The following is an 18,242-nucleotide window of genomic DNA, read 5'->3' as shown; positions in this document are numbered from 1 at the left end:
TATTTGTGATTATGTATAGTTACCTAAAGTCATATAACTAAATTGAATTCTTTGCCTCTAAAATTAAAGTGTAAAGCCCAATTCTATATTAATTGCTATTTGGTGAGTTGGTTACTATAAGTTGGGTTTATGGTATTTGGTCAGACTGTTTACATTGTGTACACAGACAACCCCAATAAAGAAATTGTGGCATTGAAAGAGCATTATATATGGATTTGGGAGGTTGGGTTCAAGTCCAGATTGAACCACTTATAGTGTTTTGTTTGCTCTTTGTTTGTTTTACATTAGGCTGGTAATTTAACTGCTCTGAAATTCATTTTTTAAGCCATATAGTGAGGATAGTAATACCTTCTTCATAAGATTATTGTGAAGATTAACAGATAAAACATGTACGTGCATTGTTTTATACTGTAAAAATTATTGTACAATAAAGCATTATTCATTTGTTTAAGTAGCATTTGTTTTTTATTTTCGTTGATTGTTAGGGCAATTAATATTGCTCAACTTTAGAAAAAGAACTAAAAGAAAACTTAAGTGACTTAACAAGAGAAAATTAAGGTCAGAACCAGAAGAAATACTCAACATTTCAATTCATTTTCCCTGTAATCCTCATCTATCTAATAGAAATTCACTGTTTATACATTTACCTAATTAGTACATGTCACTTGAAGTTGCTTTCCCTGTGCTTAGGTACTACATCTGAGGCTGTAATATAGCTACTTGAAGATTTTGAAGTAGAAATGATGAGAGAAAATGCATTTATGAATTTTAAATAGGAAATCCACTGATTGATGAGATGGACTATTTTTGAATAGCTAACTCTCAGGTGTTCTTTCCCATCTTTTGTTTTATCATCTAGAAACATCTGATTCTAACTTTAAAAAAATGATTAAATTTTATATCAGTAATTTTTCTTCTTTTTTATTGCTTACAATGTTTTTTTGTTTTGATAATTTTTTTTTCTATTTAGAGTTTTAGTGGGAAAAAATGTTTGAAGGAAGGATGTACAGGTGACATGGTAAGGATGCTACAATGTGATGAACCTGGAACTGTTAAAATTTTGGTGAGTATCTTTTTCTTATTTTTCTTTCATTGGAATGGCATTCTGATTTCAAAATATTTGGGATTCATAGCAATACTATTTTTGCCATTTTCTCTTTCTCTTCTGACCTTTCTATGCTTTATTTCTCCAAAGTAGTATTTAAGTGATTCTGAAGAATAAGAAAATTTAAAAAGTGAAGATACACACAGACACATATAAAGCAGGCCGTGCCTTTACCATTGAGAAGGCTGACATGAACCAATGATAATAATCTAATCTGTGCCACCTAATTTTAAAGATACTTTTAGTCTTTCTGACCCTCTTTCATATCTTTCAAGGAAAATATCCTTAGAAATCACATATAGTACTTGTTACATAAAATGTTCTCAAATTATATTCATTTTATTTTTAAATTAATGAAATGCTGATTAAATTTTCAGTTTATAAATAGACCAAAATTGCATGGATATATATATTATTTCTTTATCTTTAGTAATACTCTTTTTGTATTTCATATTGATATTTAAATCTTATAATGATGTAAAGTAGAATTTTTTTAAAAATCAACTATATTTTATTGTTTGTTAGGATTGTTTATAGCTCACCTTGTCACTTCTGTTTTGTTTTATATTTGCTATAGCTTCCTACTCATTGCCTTTTTTCAAGTGTTAAGGCTAACTAGTAATATTAAAGAACTTTGAAAATTGAACTGCTTTAGGGCTATTTTTTTTTCATCACTTGCAGTTTGAAGTTGTGAGAAAGGATGAATATATAACCATTGAAAATTTAGGAGCAAGGTAAGCTTGAATTAATTTTTTTTCTGAGCATGTATATTTGTTAGTTGCTTCTTCTGAGTTTCTGTCACTGTTGGAGCTCCATTAAATTTAAAGGCAATTGGGGCTGATGCTGTCAATGGGTGCGAGTGGCTGTTGCTGCCCCGATCACCAGGGGAAAGTAGAGAAGCCCTCAAGGGTGATTGGGGTCAGCAGCCACTCCTCACACCCACTGACAGTGCTGAGCAATCAGGACTAGCGCCAGGTGCAAGTGGGGCCAGCAGTGGCAGTGGGCACAAGTGGCAGCTTGGTTGCTGGCCACGGGTGCAAGCGGGGCCGTTGCTGGCAGCAGGTGCGAGAGGGGGCTGCTGGCCCCAATCATCCCTCAGGAGCAAAGGGAGGTGGAGAAGCCCTGAGAAGTGATTGGGGCCTGCAGTTACTGCTCGCATCCACTGACAGTGCTGTGCTATCAGGACTGTTGCGCGGTGCCAGGTGCCAGCATTGAGTGAAAGTGGGGCCAGCACCTGACAGGACTGCAGCATGCAGGAGCAAAGAATTTTTAGTAACCACCAGAGCATTGCCCCTATGACAGTGACCTGTGCCCCACAGTGGTCTGGTGCCCCTGCTCACCTGCTGCACCATCCCGGCGCAGCCAATAGCCACCATGTTCCACACTCTGCTGCCTTATGCCGACGCCCATCATGTTCTGCAAGCACCCCCTGGTTGTCAGTGCTGTCATAGTGACTGGTTGTTCGGTTGTTCCACCATTTGGCCTATTTGCATATTAGCCTTATATAATATAGTATAGGATAGCTTAGTATGATATATCATTACCCTTTTATTAGTATAGATGTTGAATTAATCTTGCATTTCTGGATACATAACAGTTGATCATGATCTATTTACTTTCTCCATATTACTGCTGTTTTCTTTTTCCACCTTTACTATGCTGTAGCTGACATGACATTGTGTATGTTTAAGGTGTACAACATGATGATTTGATATATATACTTACTTAGAAACAGTTACCACAATAAGGTTAGTTATTACATCCATTATCTCACAAAATAAACATTTTTTTGTGGTGAGAATTTTAATATTTACTTTATGAGCCACTGTCAAGTATACACTATATTATTGTAATTATGTTCACCATGCTGTACATTGGATCCCCAGTTTGTATCCTTCAACCCCTTTATCTCTTTGCCCTCCACTGCTCTACCAACCACCAATCTCCTCTATGTTTCTGTGAGCTTTATTTTTTTAGCTCCCACATGTAAAATCATATAGTATTTATCTATCTAGCTTATTTCACTTAGCACAATGCCCTCTGAATTAATCCATGTTGTTGCAAATAGCAGGATTTCTCTCTTATGGATGAATAGTATTCCAGTGTGTGTGTGTGTGTGTGTGTGTGTGTGTGTGTGCATGCCTGTTTGTCCAACATTTTCTTTTCTTTCTTTTTTTTTTTTTTTGCATTTTCCCCACTATATATATATATATATATATATATATATATATATATATATATATATATATATATATTTTTTTTTTTTTTTTTATTTTTTTTTACAGCAGACTGTTAGGCTTTCTTGCATTGTTGGTTTGGTGGTGATAAATTCCCTTAGTCCTTTTTTGTCTGTGAAACTCCTGATTTTGAATAATAGTCTTGCTGGGTACAGTATTCTTGGATTCAGACCCTTCCTTTGCATGACTTTGTATATTTTATTCTATTGGTGGTTGCTATCAGTGGTCTGATGAGTTTCTGTTGAGAAATCAGTTGCTAATCTAATGGGGTTTCCTTTGTATATAACTTTCTCTCTTTCTCTCTGACCACTTTTAAGATTCTTACTTTGTCGTTGGTGTTTGCCAATTTAATCATAATGTGCCTTGGTGTCGGCCTTTTGGGATTCATTTTGTTTGGGACTCTGAGAGCATCTTGGATTTGTGTTGTTTTTTTCTTCCCTATATCAGGGAAGTTTTCTGTCATTATTTCTTTAAACAGGTTTTCTATTCCTTGCTCAGTTTCCTCTTCTTCTAGAACCCCTATTGTGCGGATGTTGTTTAGTGTTGTCCCAAAGTTCCTTTAGGCTTTCCTGCTTTTTAATTTTATTTTCTAGAAGCTGCTCTAATTGGGTATTTTTCCCCCCACCTTGTCTTCTAGATCACTGATGTGGTCCTCTGCTTCTTCTAGTCTAGTCTTGATTCTTTCTATTGAGTTCTTTACAGCAGTGATGTCATTTTTCATTTCTTCTTGGTTCTTCTTCATTTCCTCTTGGTTCTCACTCATATTATCAAATTTGTCTTCCATTCTTTTCAGCCACCTTATGACCATTTCTCTGAATTCTTTCTCTGACATGTTGATTGCCTCTATTTCATTTACTTCCTTTTCTGGTGAAGTCTGCTTTTTTTTTTTCCCCCCCCACATGTGGGCTGTGCTTTTGTTTGTTTGTTTGTTTGTTTGTTTTGGCTCCCCATGGTCTCTCTTCTCCAGATGTCTGACTATGTAGTTCTCTCTGTCCTTATCCCAGGCAAAATCTGACTTTTCTTTTGTGGGGTGCAGAGCTCCCCTGAATACACATATTTGTGTCAGTTGGACCGGTGTTCTGGGGCTCGCAGCTGTTTGGTGGTTGCCGCAGTTGTAGCTTTTCAAACCTCCAACAAGATCCACTTTCCCCTTTAAGATGGCACAGTCTCCTCATCTGAGCCCACAGCTCAGGTAGAGTACCCAGCAGCATTGGGGGCTTCCCGGTCAGGGGAACCCATCCAGCAGTACAGCACCTTCTCCTGGAGCACAGCTCTCCCTTAACTTGCCAACAAATACTCCCCGTGTTACCCTCAGCTATTCTTTCTTTCTCCTCTGGGTCAAGGCTCGGAACCCATCTGTTTATTCTATTGCCATTTTTTTCTGAATCCTGTGATGTCATTTTCTTCTGTTTAATTTTCAAAGCTTTATTGTTTCTCTGTGTCTCTGTGATTCTTTGAGACATGGGTGGTTGGTCACATCTCCCAAGTGGAGCACCTCCATGAAAGCTATCGGTTGTCCTAGTTTCTCTCTCCCTAGGAAAAAACCTTGAAGACGGCTAAGTATCTAAAGCAGAAAGACTGAGTTTCTGTGCCTCAACGGCACCAGAAAGCCTGTGTCTGAGGCTCAGAACTGCCACCTAAGCATAGTCCCAAATCATGCTATGGAAAGATCCAACATTTTCTTTATCTATTAGTCCATTGATAAACACACGGGCTGCTTCCATGTTTTGGTTATCCTACCTAATAAAAGAAAAATATGCAAATTAACCACCACTCTGTTACACCCACCAGCCACACCCACCAACCATGCCCACCTGCCTATCAGAGTGAGTATGCAAATTAACCACAACCAAGATGGCTGCAGCCACAGAGAGCGGGAGAGGCTAGAGTTGCCCCTGGTGATAGAGGAAGCCAAGCTTCTGCAGCCCTGGCCAGAATAGGCCCCCACTCCAGGCTTCAAAGTTTCAATTATAGAAGGTAAACAAATCCAAACAGAAATGGCAGCATCCACGGAGCGAACAGGAGGCTTGGCTTTGCTCCAGCCTACAAAGTTTCAATTGTAGAAGATAAAGAAATCCCAGATACTAGGGCCTTTTCTTGGGTCACCTGGGGGCATGGCCAGCCTGCAAACCAGCACAGGCCCCTTGCCCAGGTCATCCCACACCTCCACCCTGATCCGGGACACCCTTCTGGGCAAACAAGCCAGTCCCCACCCATGCACCAGGCCTCTATCCTATCTAATGAAAGAGTGATACGCAGATTGACCATCACCCCAACACACAAGATGGCTGCCCCCATGTGGCCAAAGATCCTGCTCCCATGTGGACACAAGATGGCCACCACAAGATGGCCAGCAGGGAAGGGCAGTTGGGAGGGACCAGGTCTGCAAGGGAGGGAAGTTGGGGGCGATCAACCCTGCAGTGGAGGACAGTTGGGGTGACCAGGCCAGCAGAGGAGTGAAGTTGGGAGCAAACAGGCTAGCAGGGGAGCAGTTAGATATCAATCAGGCTGGCATGGGAGTAGTTAGGGGGTGATTAGGCTGGTAGGCAGAGCAGTTAGGGGCAACCAACAAGGCAGGCAGGTGAATAGTTGGGAGCCAGCAGTCCTGGATTGTGAGAGAGATGTCCCTTATTGGAGAGGGTGCAGACTGGGCTAAGGGACACCCCCGCTTCCCATGCATGAATTTTGTGCACTGGGCCTCTTGTTATAAATAATATGGCAGTTAACATGGGGACATAATCATCATTCAAAATGAGATTTTATTTCCTTTGCTCATTTAATACAGTCCCAGAAGTGTCATTGCTTGATCAATTTTGTTTTTAATTTTTGAGGAATCTCCATAATGTTTCCTCCAGTGGCTCTGTCAATTTACATTCTTGCCAATATTGCACAAAGTTCCTTTTTACTAATATCCTGGCCAGCACACTTAATATCTTCTTTCTTAATATTTTTGAGGTAATATATCATTGTGGTTTTATTTGCATTTTCCTGATTATTGGTTATATTAAGCACTTTTTTCATGTACTTATTGGCTATTTTATATCTTATATGGAAAAATGTTTATTCAATTCCTATTCTGATTTTTAAAATTAGAATATTTTTTCTTTTTCTATTGAATTTTATGGGTTCCTTACATATTTTGTATACGAACCCCTAATCAGATATATGATTTGTAAATATTTTCTCCCATTCAGTAAGTAGGTTGCCATTTAATTTTGTTGATTGTTTCTTTTGCTATACAGAAGTTTTAAATTTTATGTATTTCCCACTTGTTTGTTTTTCCATTTGTTGCTTATGTTTTTAGTGTCAAATCCAGAAAGTTTTTGCCAGTCCAATATCAAGGCAATGTTGCTTTTCTTTTGCTCTTTTCAAAGTTCTACTTTTACCTCCAATGTTTGTAAATTGAATTATAATGTGTTTCAGTGTAGTACTTTTAGAGTACAAACCATTTGCAGCTCTTGAGCCTCATAAATCTGAATATTTATTTCTTACCCCAAGTTTGGTAAAGGGACAATTTCAGAGGGAATGGGGGAAGTACAAAAGGGGGTGTGGAAGAGATTAACAATAGAGTTTACATTGTATTTGTATAACCCATGGACACAGACAATAGTGCATTAAAGGCCTAGAGGTGGGGGCAGAGAGGTGAAGTGTGTCTATGGGTGGAAAAGGGGACATCTAATACTTTCAACTATAAATATATTAAAAAAAAAATAAACTACGTAATCAATAAATACCATGTTTCCCCGAAAATAAGACATCTTCTGAAAATAAGACCTAGTGCAACTTTGGGAGAAAAAATTAATATAAGACACGGTCTTTTTTTGGGGAAACAGGGTATATACATATTTTTTTAAAAATAAAAGAAAGTACCTAGTTAAAAAGAAAAAAAAAAAAAGACTGTTTTGTTTTCTTTTTTTTTTCTTTTGCAATTTCCATATATATATTGGGTCTTTTGTCCCATAAGTTCCATAATTTTTTTTCACTCTTTATCATTCTTTGTTCTTTTTTCTCTGACTAGGTAATTTCAAATGATCTGCCTTTGAGTTTACTGGTTCTTCTCTTTGTTGAGTCTGTTGTTGAAGCTTTCTATTAAATTCTTTATTTTATTCAGTGATTCTCCAGCTCTAGGATTTCTGGGTGTTTTGTTGTTGATTTTTAATGTTTTCTGTTTCTCTGTTGAACTTCTCATTTTGTTTGTGCATTTTTTTTCCTAACTTTATTTAATTTTCTGTATGCTTTTGTAATTCACGTAACTTATTTGAGAGGATTATTCTGAATTCTTTGTCAGATAGTTCAAATCTCCATTTTTTATGGTCACTTAGAGGTTTATTACTTTTGGTGATGTCATATTATCTGGTCATGATGTATGATGACATATCATATCTGATTCTTCATGATCTTTGTGTCCATGTGCAGGTATCTGCACATTTGAGTATATGGTTTCCTCTTGCAGACTTTGTTTTGGCAGGGAAAGATCTTTATGAGTCAACTCAGCTTTGGGGAGTACTGGATGAGTCACCTGGTAGTGTCTAAAGGGAGGTAGAGATTTCTACTGTGTTCTCTAGCTATATGAAGCCACAGCAGCTTCGAAGTTGGGAGTGGTGTGCTGCTAGCTGGGCTCCATGGTTGGGTAGAGCTTGTCACTGGGCTCCATGTTTAACTGGGACTGCTGGGTGGGCTCCCTGGTCATGTGGGGCCAGTGGCTATTTTCTACAGTTAGGTAAGGCCACTAGGTATGCTGTGTAGTCACCTCTGGTCAGGCAGGTTTACAGGTTTTGATCCTTGGCACAGCATTGCCACCAGTGGGATTGGACAAGGCTGCAGGCTATGTTCTGTAGTTGCTTCTCACTGAGTGGAGCCTTAGGCTATGCTCCCTGACCAGATGGTACCACCATTTGGACTTCACATTCAGGTGGGGCTATAGGCCAGGCTTCGTGATCAGATGGATCTTCAGGCTGTGCTCTGAGATCAGGTAGGGCTGCAAGCGGTGCCTTAAAGTTTGGCAAGGCTGCAGGCTGAGATTTGTGTTCAGGTAAGTTGTTTGCTGCTCTCTGCTATTGGTTGAGGTTGCTGGATTAGATGATTCTTGTTAAATTTGAGCTATTGAGGACATAAATAAGGGTGGGGCCTACCTGAAAAAGAGCTCAGAGGAGACTTACAAGAGTTTAGTTAAGGAGAGAATCTTGTCACTTGATTCAGTTTTCTAATACATGTAATGGATTTCTGCTCTATATTCCTAAGAGAAATTGATTCACAGTTTTCTTTTTGTACTGTCTTTGTCTGGATTTTCTATCTTATGTTATGACAATATTTGCTTAGTGTTTTGTCTATTTAACAAATCTTGCTACTTTTCCTTTAATTTTTTTCTAACTTTCAGTGTTGCTGTTATGCCAGTTTCTTTCCCTTTTTTTTTTTTTTTAAATCACTTGTCAGTAAGTGAATTGAATTTTCTTAGAATAATTATTGGTAAGATGATTTTATGGAGTGGGAAGACCTAGGAGGAGTTTTAGTTTTGCTTGTTTTTTACAATACACATATTTCTCTTTTTCCCCCACCACTATATAGCATTTTTGTAAATAAGCTAGTTATGTTAATATTTTGGATATGAAATCTAGAAATTCTACTTGCCTCTTAATTCCAATGAAAATAATAATATTGAGTTGTCATTGTTCATGGTTTTTGTTTGTTCATTCATTTTTCTTTTAAATTATTTTCAGAAGGAAGAGAAGAAAATACTTAGCCATGCTGATACCAGAAATCTTGTCTTACTTTGATATTGACTGTAACAATTTTTTTCCACTTGCAGTTATAAAATGTTGATGTCTCTGAAAAGAACTGATACTGATATAAGACCGAAGATTGATTTAAAATTTAGTACAAAAGGTATTATTTTATTTTTATATGCCTCCTTATTGAAAATTGTGTTAAAATTTTTACTTTGTACAGACTATCATGCCATTTACAACCATGTGTATCATGCCATTAACAGCCACGTGTTTGTCATTCACTGGCAAGCATTTACACTAGCAAGCATTACTTGATATAGGTTAGAATTTATGGACAGAAAGATCAGCAGTTGTATGGGTCTCACAGTACATTGATATTCTATAGAGAGCTTCACTAATCTAGTTCATAGCTCTGACTTCACGATGATATTGGGCTTCAGCAGATTCTCTACCAATCCTCCCTTGTTGAATTCTGTTTTTAACATAGCAAAATGGAAGGAATGAACATTTTGGATTCAAGAACAAGTTGTCTAAACTCAGTTACTAGCTGTTTAGGAATATGTTCTGGGAAATGCCAGCTACACCGTACATGAAAACCTTAAGGAATCCTGGTCCCATGGAAGAATAGTCTGGTGGCATTCCTTCTTGCTAAGGGGAATCCCAGCCGTATTTGGCAAACCACAGCAACCTTTCTGGGTAATTTTCTTTGTAACCTTGCTTGCCTTCACAATGTATATAAAGTATATCAATACTTTATATTGAATATTTCTTTAAAATTCTCTGAAACACAGGATAAAATAATAAAGCTGAATTTTATGATAAATATAATTTTATATTAATACAACAAATACACCATCATTTACAACATTCTTACTACTTTCTAATTCATCTCAGTTTACTTTTCTTCTTTGGAAGTGCTACCAAACCAGAAAAATACTGAACAGTTCCATTTCATGCCTTACTCCATTTCATTGATGAAATACCCACTTAGTCATTACTCTTTTTAGAGCATAAGAACATGAGGTTTATTACATAAGTGTGTCTCAGACTTTAATAGCTATTTATGTCATCTGGTGATTTTGTTAAAATGTTAGGTAGCCAATTCAGTTACTCTGGGGTGTGGCCCAAGAGTTTCCTTTTCTAACAGACTTCCATATAGATGCTGATGCTGCTGGTCCATGGAATATACTTTGTGTAATGAGGTATTATAGCACTTTAAATCTTTTGCTATATAGTTCTGTGTTGTGGAGCAAGTAACCATATGTGGTTATTTGAATTTAAGATAATTAAAATTAGATAAAATTTTAAACTTGATTTTTTTTTTGTTAGCAAGCAGCATTTTCATTGTTCAGTGGCTAGTGGACAGTGCAAATCTAAAACATTTTCATAAGTTCTATTGGGCAGTGCTGATTAAGATAAAATATAATTGCCTAAGTAAAGTATAATTAAACACTGGAAGTCATCATTCTTGACAGTCTTCAGAATACTTTTATACCATTTGGTTGCCAAAGTTCATTTGCTTGAACAAAACCCTGAATGGTTGAAAGGCTTCTGTGGCAATCAATCTTTGCTAATATTTTTCTTTGAATTTTTGACAGTTAGACAGATAGCAGCATGCATATTGAGTACTGGCCATGGCAAAGCACTGTACTTTACTTCACTCTTTTGTACTAGTCTCTGTCCTTTAGGAAGGAGCTAATAAGCATGTAATACAGAAAACCACATAGGAAAATAGCATTAACGTGGAATGTTTTGACTTTTCAAAATTCATTTTCAGATGAAATGCCTATCTTCAAACTTGATTATAATTATTTCTATCATCTGCTTCACATAATTATTATTTGTGGTACTGACATTGTCCGGAAAATATTTGATGAGGCTCTGCCACCCCCTCTTTTGAAAAAAGAGCTCCTTATTCACAAGAAAGTGCTGGAACCCTACTACAAACATATTTGGACAGATCATCCTTTGGGTGGAGCATGGCATCTGCTTTATCCCCCAAAGAAGAAGCTACCACAGTCCAAACAATTTGACTTATACCTCTTATTAGCTCTCATAAAACATTTGCATGTATTCCCTGCACCTAAAAATGGCTGGAATATGGAACCACCATCTTCTGATTGCTCTAAGTCTGCAGACATCCTGAGGCTGTGCAAATACAGGGATCTCCTCCTTAGTGATATTTTGATGAATGGTCTCACTGAGTTACAATTCAATTCAATTTGGACAAAAGTTTCCGATACTCTTCTGCGCCTTGGAATGAAGCAAGAGGATATTGACAAAGTGAAGGAGAATCCCATTGAGAATATCTCTCTTGATTACCATCAGCTGTCCATCTACCTAGGTATACCAGTACCAGATTTCATCCAGAGGATGTTATCCTGCTATCAACAAGGTACAAAATAATTACTTACTTCAGCCAGTAAATCTTCATTTAGTGTCTGTTATGTATCAGACACAGTGCTAAGGGCAGGAGATTCAGTGAATTCACACTCTTGAGAGAATAGACTCATCAAGAAGCTAATAGAAATTATAGTGCTAGAGATGATCCAGAATACTTTGGGAAATCCTAGCTTAAGAGAGTCCAAATGAACTTTCTGGAGAATAGAATATTTAAGGAATTCCCACATCATATGTAAATGTTAGCCAAGTGAAGAAGATAAAGAAGAATGTTTCAGAAAGAATCAAAAGCAAAGGTATAGAAACAAAATGCAGGAAACTAAAAGATTGGTCTTAAGTAAGGGAGCATTTGTAGAGAAAATACATTCAAGATTATTTTACTTACCATGTTGAGGGGTTTGTATTATCAGAAAGGAATTGCTGAAGATTTTTAAGTAGAAGAGTTTTATTCTACAAAATTAAGGATGCCTAAAACCATAAAATACTAGTACTGTGTTTCAGTTATCCTTTTAGACATCATGAGTGTGTTTCTCCTCCTTTTCAGCAGCTTCTTGATGTTTATGTAATTGGCACTACTATAGGTATAAAAAAAATTAGATAACATCTATGCAAGTATCGAAGGTCAGTAGGGCCATTCCCAGGTACTATATTTATATGGAAAAGACTTCAGACCTCTCCCACATACCAAGATAGCCTCTCAGCTGTCAACATGGAAAGTGGAGTTCAAGGCACGCCAGCATCACTGAAACTCTTGTTCTGTTCTGAATGACTTCTCAGGACCCTAAGTTATTAGTCATAGTACCTAGTGAATAACTAATTGATAATTACACTGATGCTATTTAAATGTGCAACTTCCAAAGTGTCTAATAATTGTTGAATAGGTTCAGATTTGTTTGAGAGATGATTGCTAGGTTTCTATCCCATTACTTTAAGGCTCTGGGATACCCTTGTGTTTTCTGCTTAACCTTAAGAGCTTGCTTTGAGCATAAAAGAAGAGAATGCCAAGATTGATAATATAAGAAAGTTAGGCAAGGACCCTTGACTCATAAATTACATGCTTTTATAATATACTCTGTTAAGATTTTAAACAACAAAAAACTCATGAGAATAAAGGCAATATCTGAGAAAGTACTTTGAGCACTAAATAAATTCAAGGCATTTCAAGAATTCTCAGGTAGTCTGAAGAACTTATTGGTCAAGTCCCTTTAATAGAGACTTTCCTAGCATCCTAAATCTCTTTCCTAGTAGTTGTTACAGTTACAGTTGCAGTTTTCATTTGTGTATCTGATTATTAATATCCATTGCCCAACTAAACTTTTATGACGATGTCTTTTTTTTTTTTAATGTACTATTCAATATCTAGAGCCTGATATAACATTAACTAGAGGCCTGGTGCATGAAATTTTGTGCACTGGGGCAGGGGTTTCTCAGCCCAGCCTTCACTCTCTTACAGTCCAGGACCCCTCAGGGGATGTCCACCTGCTGGCTTAGGCCCACTCTCCAGGGCAGTCAGATATCCCTCTCACAGTCCAGGACCTCTCGCTCCATACCATCTGCCTGCAGTGGAGGAGAGGCTCCTGCCACAACCACTGCATTTGCCAGCCATGAACCCGACTTCTGGCTGAGTGGCACTCCCCCTGTGGGAATGTACTGACTACCAGGGGGCAGCTCCTGTGCTGAGCGTCTTTCCCCTGGTGGTTGGTGTATATCATAATGACTGGTCGTTCTGCCGTTTGGTTGATTTGCATATTAGGGTTTTATTATATAGGATGTGCAAAGAGAATGGAGTATTATTCCATTCTCCAAAGAGAATTATCCTGATCAGGATAATTAATATTGCTAAAAAAGACTCAAACTTTCCATGGAAGTTTGACTTCATGACCTTAGATTTTACAAATAATAACAATTTGCTGCTTGGTTTAAAGTGCTTATAATCTAGGCATTATATATAAAGAACTGTCAAAAATTTTTTTTACTTCTTTTCCTTATCATGGGTTTATAATCTTTATGTTATAATCTAAAGGTCATGCCTTGTTTTAAACTAGATTCAAGAAAGCAGCTAATTATTTTTACAGTTAGTTATACCATGGTACAGTATAAAAATCTGTTTTTTCTTAATCCCAGTCATATATTTTTTGGTTGCATTTATAATTATACATCTAAATGTTTTCTTTATGTATCATAGGACTTGCTCTGCAGTCAATAACCGGCAATCAACGTAAGTATGTTACAAATAAAATGCTTAACTGACTTTTATTTTTAATTTTTTTGTTAAGATTATTACATATGTTCCTCTTTTTCTCCCCATTGCTCCCCTCCACCTGATTCCCCACACCCCATGCCCTTATTTCTCCGCCACTGTCTTCATCCATAGGTATAATATTTTTGTCCAATCTTTTCCCAAACCCCTCACAACCCTTTTCCCTGAGAATTGCCAGTCCACTCTCTTTCTATGCCCCTGATTCTATTATATTTACCAATTTATTCTGTTCATCAGGTTTTTTATTCACTTGGTTTTTAGATTCACTTGTTGATAGACATGTATTTGTTATTCATAATTTTTATCTTTACCTTTTTCTTCTTCTTCCTCTTCTTAAAGAATACCTTTTAGCATTTCATGTAATATTGATTTGATATTGTTGAACTCCTTTAGTTTTTTATCTGTGAAGCTCTTTATCTACCCTTCAATTCTAAATGATAGCTTTGCTGGGTAGAATAATCTTGGTTGTAGGTTCTTGCTATTAATCACTTTGAATATTTCTTGCCACTCCCTTCTGGCCTGCATAGTTCCTGTTGAGAAATCAGCTGACAGTCGTATTGGTACTCCCTTGTAGGTAACTAGCTGCTTTTCTCTTGCTGTTTTCAAGATTCTCTCTTTGTCTTTTGCCATTGGCATTTTAATTATGATGTGCCTTTGTGTGGTCCTCTTTGGATTCCTTTTGTTTGGGGTTCTGTGTGCTTCCTGGACTTGTAAGTCTATTTCTTTCACCAGGTAGGGAAAGTTTTCTGTCATTATTTCTTCTAATAGGTTTTTAATATTTTGCTCTCTCTCTCTTCTTCTGGCACCCCAGTAATTCAGATGTTGGTACACTTAAAGTTGTCCCAGAACCTCCTTACCATATTTTCTGGCATATAAGACAACTCCCCAATTTTACAGTTAAAACATAGTTTTAGGCCTATATTCGCTGTATAAGACTACCCCCCACTTCCGAGGCAACACCAGTTCTTTTTTTAATAGACCGCCTCTCTGACTCTGGCCAGTTCTTTTTTTTTTTTTTTACTAGAAAAGCCTGCTCAGATTGGCCAGAGTCAGAGAGGCGGTCTATTAAAAAAAGAACTGGTGTTGCCTCGGAAGTGGGGGGTAGTCTTATACAGCGAATATAGGCCTAAAACTATGTTTTAACTGTAAAATTGGGGAGTCATCTTATATGCCGGAAAATACGGTACACTATCTTCACATTTTTGCATTCTTCTTTCTTTCTGCCTCTCTGGTTGGGTGTTTTTTGTTTCCTCATGTTTAAAATCTTTGGTTTGATTCTTGGGGTCCTTTGATCTACTGTTGAATCTGTATAGTCTTTATTTCAGACAGTATATGCTTAATTTTTGACTGGTCCTTTTCCATTTTTTTTTTTTTTGAATTCTTATTAAGATCTTTAAAGGTTTCACTAAGTTCCTCAGAGGTTTTAACAAGATTCTTGAGTTCCCTTATAAATGTGGTTTTGAACTCTCTGTCCAGTCTTCTGCTTTCCTCCATTTCTTTTATTTGTGATCTCCCTCTTTGTCTCCACATTTTAGCTGCTTCCCTGAGTTTATGGAGTGGCTTTGAGTGCAAGTTGTCCTTTGGGCCCAGTGGCTCAGTCTCCCCAATTACCTGTGGTGGACACTCTTAGTGCACCCCTTTATGGGCTGCATAGTCTTGTTACAGTTAAGCCTTGATTGTTGTTATCACTGGGCGGAGTTGACCTCCAGGCCAATTGGCTGTGAGGATAAGCTGTGTCTACACTGGGAGAGCTTTTATGCTCAGTTTGGTTGGGGCAGGGTCTCAGGGCAGAGCAAGCAGCCTTGGTTTCCCATCAGCCTCGCCCTAAGAGGCTTGGGTCTCAGTGTCCTGCGGCAATGGCTACATGCACCTCTGAGAAAAAGCTGCTCTCGAGCTTTGCCCGCTGCCAGACAGTCCAATTTCTCCCCAAATGAGTGTGGGTACCCAAAGTCTCACCCGGTTCTGTAGTACGTCTAGTCAGGAGGCTTTGTTTCCCTCTGGTACAAGAAAGGTAGCCACGCATTCAACTGCCCGAGCCATCTCCACATATACATCTCCTCACCTCTGTCTTCCATAGTTCCCCTGGGTCTCAGTGCCCTGCGGCTATGGCTGCATGCACCTCTGACAGAAAGCTGCTGCCAGACAGTCCAGTTTCTGCCATATGTGGGTTCCCTGAGTCTTGCCCTGGACTGGATTTCAGCACTATGGGGAACCTTTGTTTCACTCCGGTTTGAGAAAGCCAGCCACGTATTCAGCCGCCCAGCCCTTCCTCTTGTGCATACACATTTCCGTGTCTCTGCATCTCTGCCCTCCACTGCTCCTGCATCTCAGTGTTCTTTTCTTTTTCTTTCTAGGTGTAGAATTTCCACTCAGCCGGCTTTCCGGTAGTTCTGGATGATGTCTGCTTTGTCTTTTAGTTGTAGTTTTAAAATTGTTGTGCAAGGCAGCAGTATAGGTGTTCACCTATTTCATCATCTTGGTTTCTCCTCTTAAGTGACTTTTCAATTTGGGAATGTTAAGGGATCATTGTAAGAATCTTACTTGGTCATATAAACTATATGACCAACTGTCATTGTTATAGGCTTGGAAAAGCATGTAGTTAAATTACTATTGATCAGCTAAATCTAGTTTGATCCTTTTTACTCTGTCTTGGTCTTAGTGCTAATGTTCCAGGGTTTACCCCAAGCATAGTATTTTAACTTTTTGATACACAGAACATTTCCACAGGCAAACATGCATAACTGCTTGCTCTACTTGTTCATTTGTGCTACTTTTCAGATTATGTAGATTTTTATCTTTTTTGCTGGATAGTGAATTGTCAATTTTTTAAAATTTTCATGCTTTTTTTTTAATGTAAAGTATCTTCACATTTGGGTTCAGGCTAGTATTTGTACTATTATGTGGCCATTGGTAAATGGGCATTTTATTTTCATCTAGTAATTAAACAAAGTAAGATGTCTTCTATTTCTACTTCTGGAGTGGTGTTTTGGGGGTATATATTTATTATAAGCATAGAAGCTAAAATTGTGTGCATTCAAATATTGAGTGTTTTGTCTTTAATATTTAGATATTGACATAGAAGAATTACAAAATGAGGAAGAAGAACTAAGTCCACTTCTCATGGAGTACAATATAAATGTAAAATCAAACCCTGAGATACAGTTAGCAGAAATGAATAAAGATGACGCATCTATAGCAAGTGAATCTTCAACAGAATCTATTAAAGATCTCCAGGAAGTATAAGCTCTCATTAATATTTGAATAAGAACTTAATAATCAGAGCCTTTAGTTTGTTGCATGTGCTATATTTGAAGAGTTCAAGACACTCTTAGTTTATATCTTAGTTTATACTTAATAGTGTTCTCACAAAACTTAAAATGTAATGGTTCTTTCCTTAGTACTTTATTCCATAATATTTATTGCCTTAACCATATATATGATCATTTCACCAACATTTATTGGACATTTATTATGTGGCAGACATTATGCTGGACTTTTGAACATATTTCTTTATTCTGATTGATGGGAGTGAATGTGAGCGGTTAATAGAGAGTAGAGGAAAGCATAGTGGGGAATAGAAGGAGAGAGAATGGAGGAAAAACAGCAATATTTCAACACCATTTACACAAATGTTGGAATTCTGTATTTCTGTATAGATAAGTAGCAACAGTTTTTATATAGTCACTAAATTTTTCTTAGACTTAATTTTTCATCTTATGGACCTGATTTTTTTTTTACTTCTTAAAAGTGCCTTCCTCAGTTACTAATGAGTTCATGTGTGGAAGTGTGGACTTGTGAGCTTTATTCAGTGACCTACTCACTGACATTGTTTGTTGTTCCATTATGCATCAGTGCTTTTATTTTAAGAGCAGAAGACTGAGGTGAAAGTGAAAAATTTCCATAGAATCTAGAAAGAAAATATAAGCTATATTATTAGAAGATAAAATATTTCAGCATTTAGAGGAAACTTATTTTTCAAAAACACTCAATGTATAGTTTGATTTCATATTAAATAAATTGTTTACTTATTACCTATCAGGTTAAGAATAAGCCAATGAAAAAGAAACAGACTAAAAGTAAAAAGGTAAGAAACTATATTGGCATTATAATAGAGGAATGTCAAATTATGAACAACTTGTGTAATATATGGATTCACTGTTATAACTTATAAAATTAAGTAGATATATAGTACAAATGACTTAAATTGTCAATAGCTTATTGAATATATGATTATAAAAAAGTCTATTCGTGTTAGATCCTGAATGACTTAAACTTATAGTGTGCCTATTTTACTTCCCTACATCATAATTCATACATTTATGTATACAAATAAGAAACAGAATTAGTCACTTAGAAATTCCTTTAATTTCTGCATACCACTCTCATTTTTAAAATTCCTGCTCAGTGTTTTAAAAATGACTTTTCATCATATTTCTACTGATATGTTCAGAAGCATTTTTTAAAACCTTAGAAAATTTTGACTTCTTTTGTGTTTAATAACCTTCCAACAATGC

At 37.0% G+C, this 18,242-nt stretch overlaps 1 protein-coding gene across 2 annotated transcripts in view; it reads left to right on the top strand.

Moving 5' to 3' along the window:
• The window catches only part of DZIP3 (DAZ interacting zinc finger protein 3), a 113,802-nt gene that overhangs the window by 45,837 nt on the left and 49,723 nt on the right, over positions 1–18,242 (top strand). For both annotated transcript variants that reach the window (XM_084874009.1, XM_084874010.1), the window contains exons 11-17: positions 971–1,063; positions 1,787–1,839; positions 9,149–9,225; positions 10,846–11,463; positions 13,654–13,686; positions 16,796–16,965; positions 17,768–17,812. In XM_084874009.1, the coding sequence (XP_084730135.1) occupies positions 971–1,063; positions 1,787–1,839; positions 9,149–9,225; positions 10,846–11,463; positions 13,654–13,686; positions 16,796–16,965; positions 17,768–17,812 (1,089 nt within the window). The remainder of the gene's footprint in view (positions 1–970; positions 1,064–1,786; positions 1,840–9,148; positions 9,226–10,845; positions 11,464–13,653; positions 13,687–16,795; positions 16,966–17,767; positions 17,813–18,242) is intronic.

The sequence above is a fragment of the Pipistrellus hanaki genome (assembly GCF_964339955.1).
Source record: "Pipistrellus hanaki genome assembly, chromosome: 2".
NCBI classification, from domain to species: domain Eukaryota; kingdom Metazoa; phylum Chordata; class Mammalia; order Chiroptera; family Vespertilionidae; genus Pipistrellus; species Pipistrellus hanaki.
The sequence above is the reverse complement of the archived record's forward strand: the minus strand, read 5'-3'. Positions and strand labels throughout refer to the sequence as shown.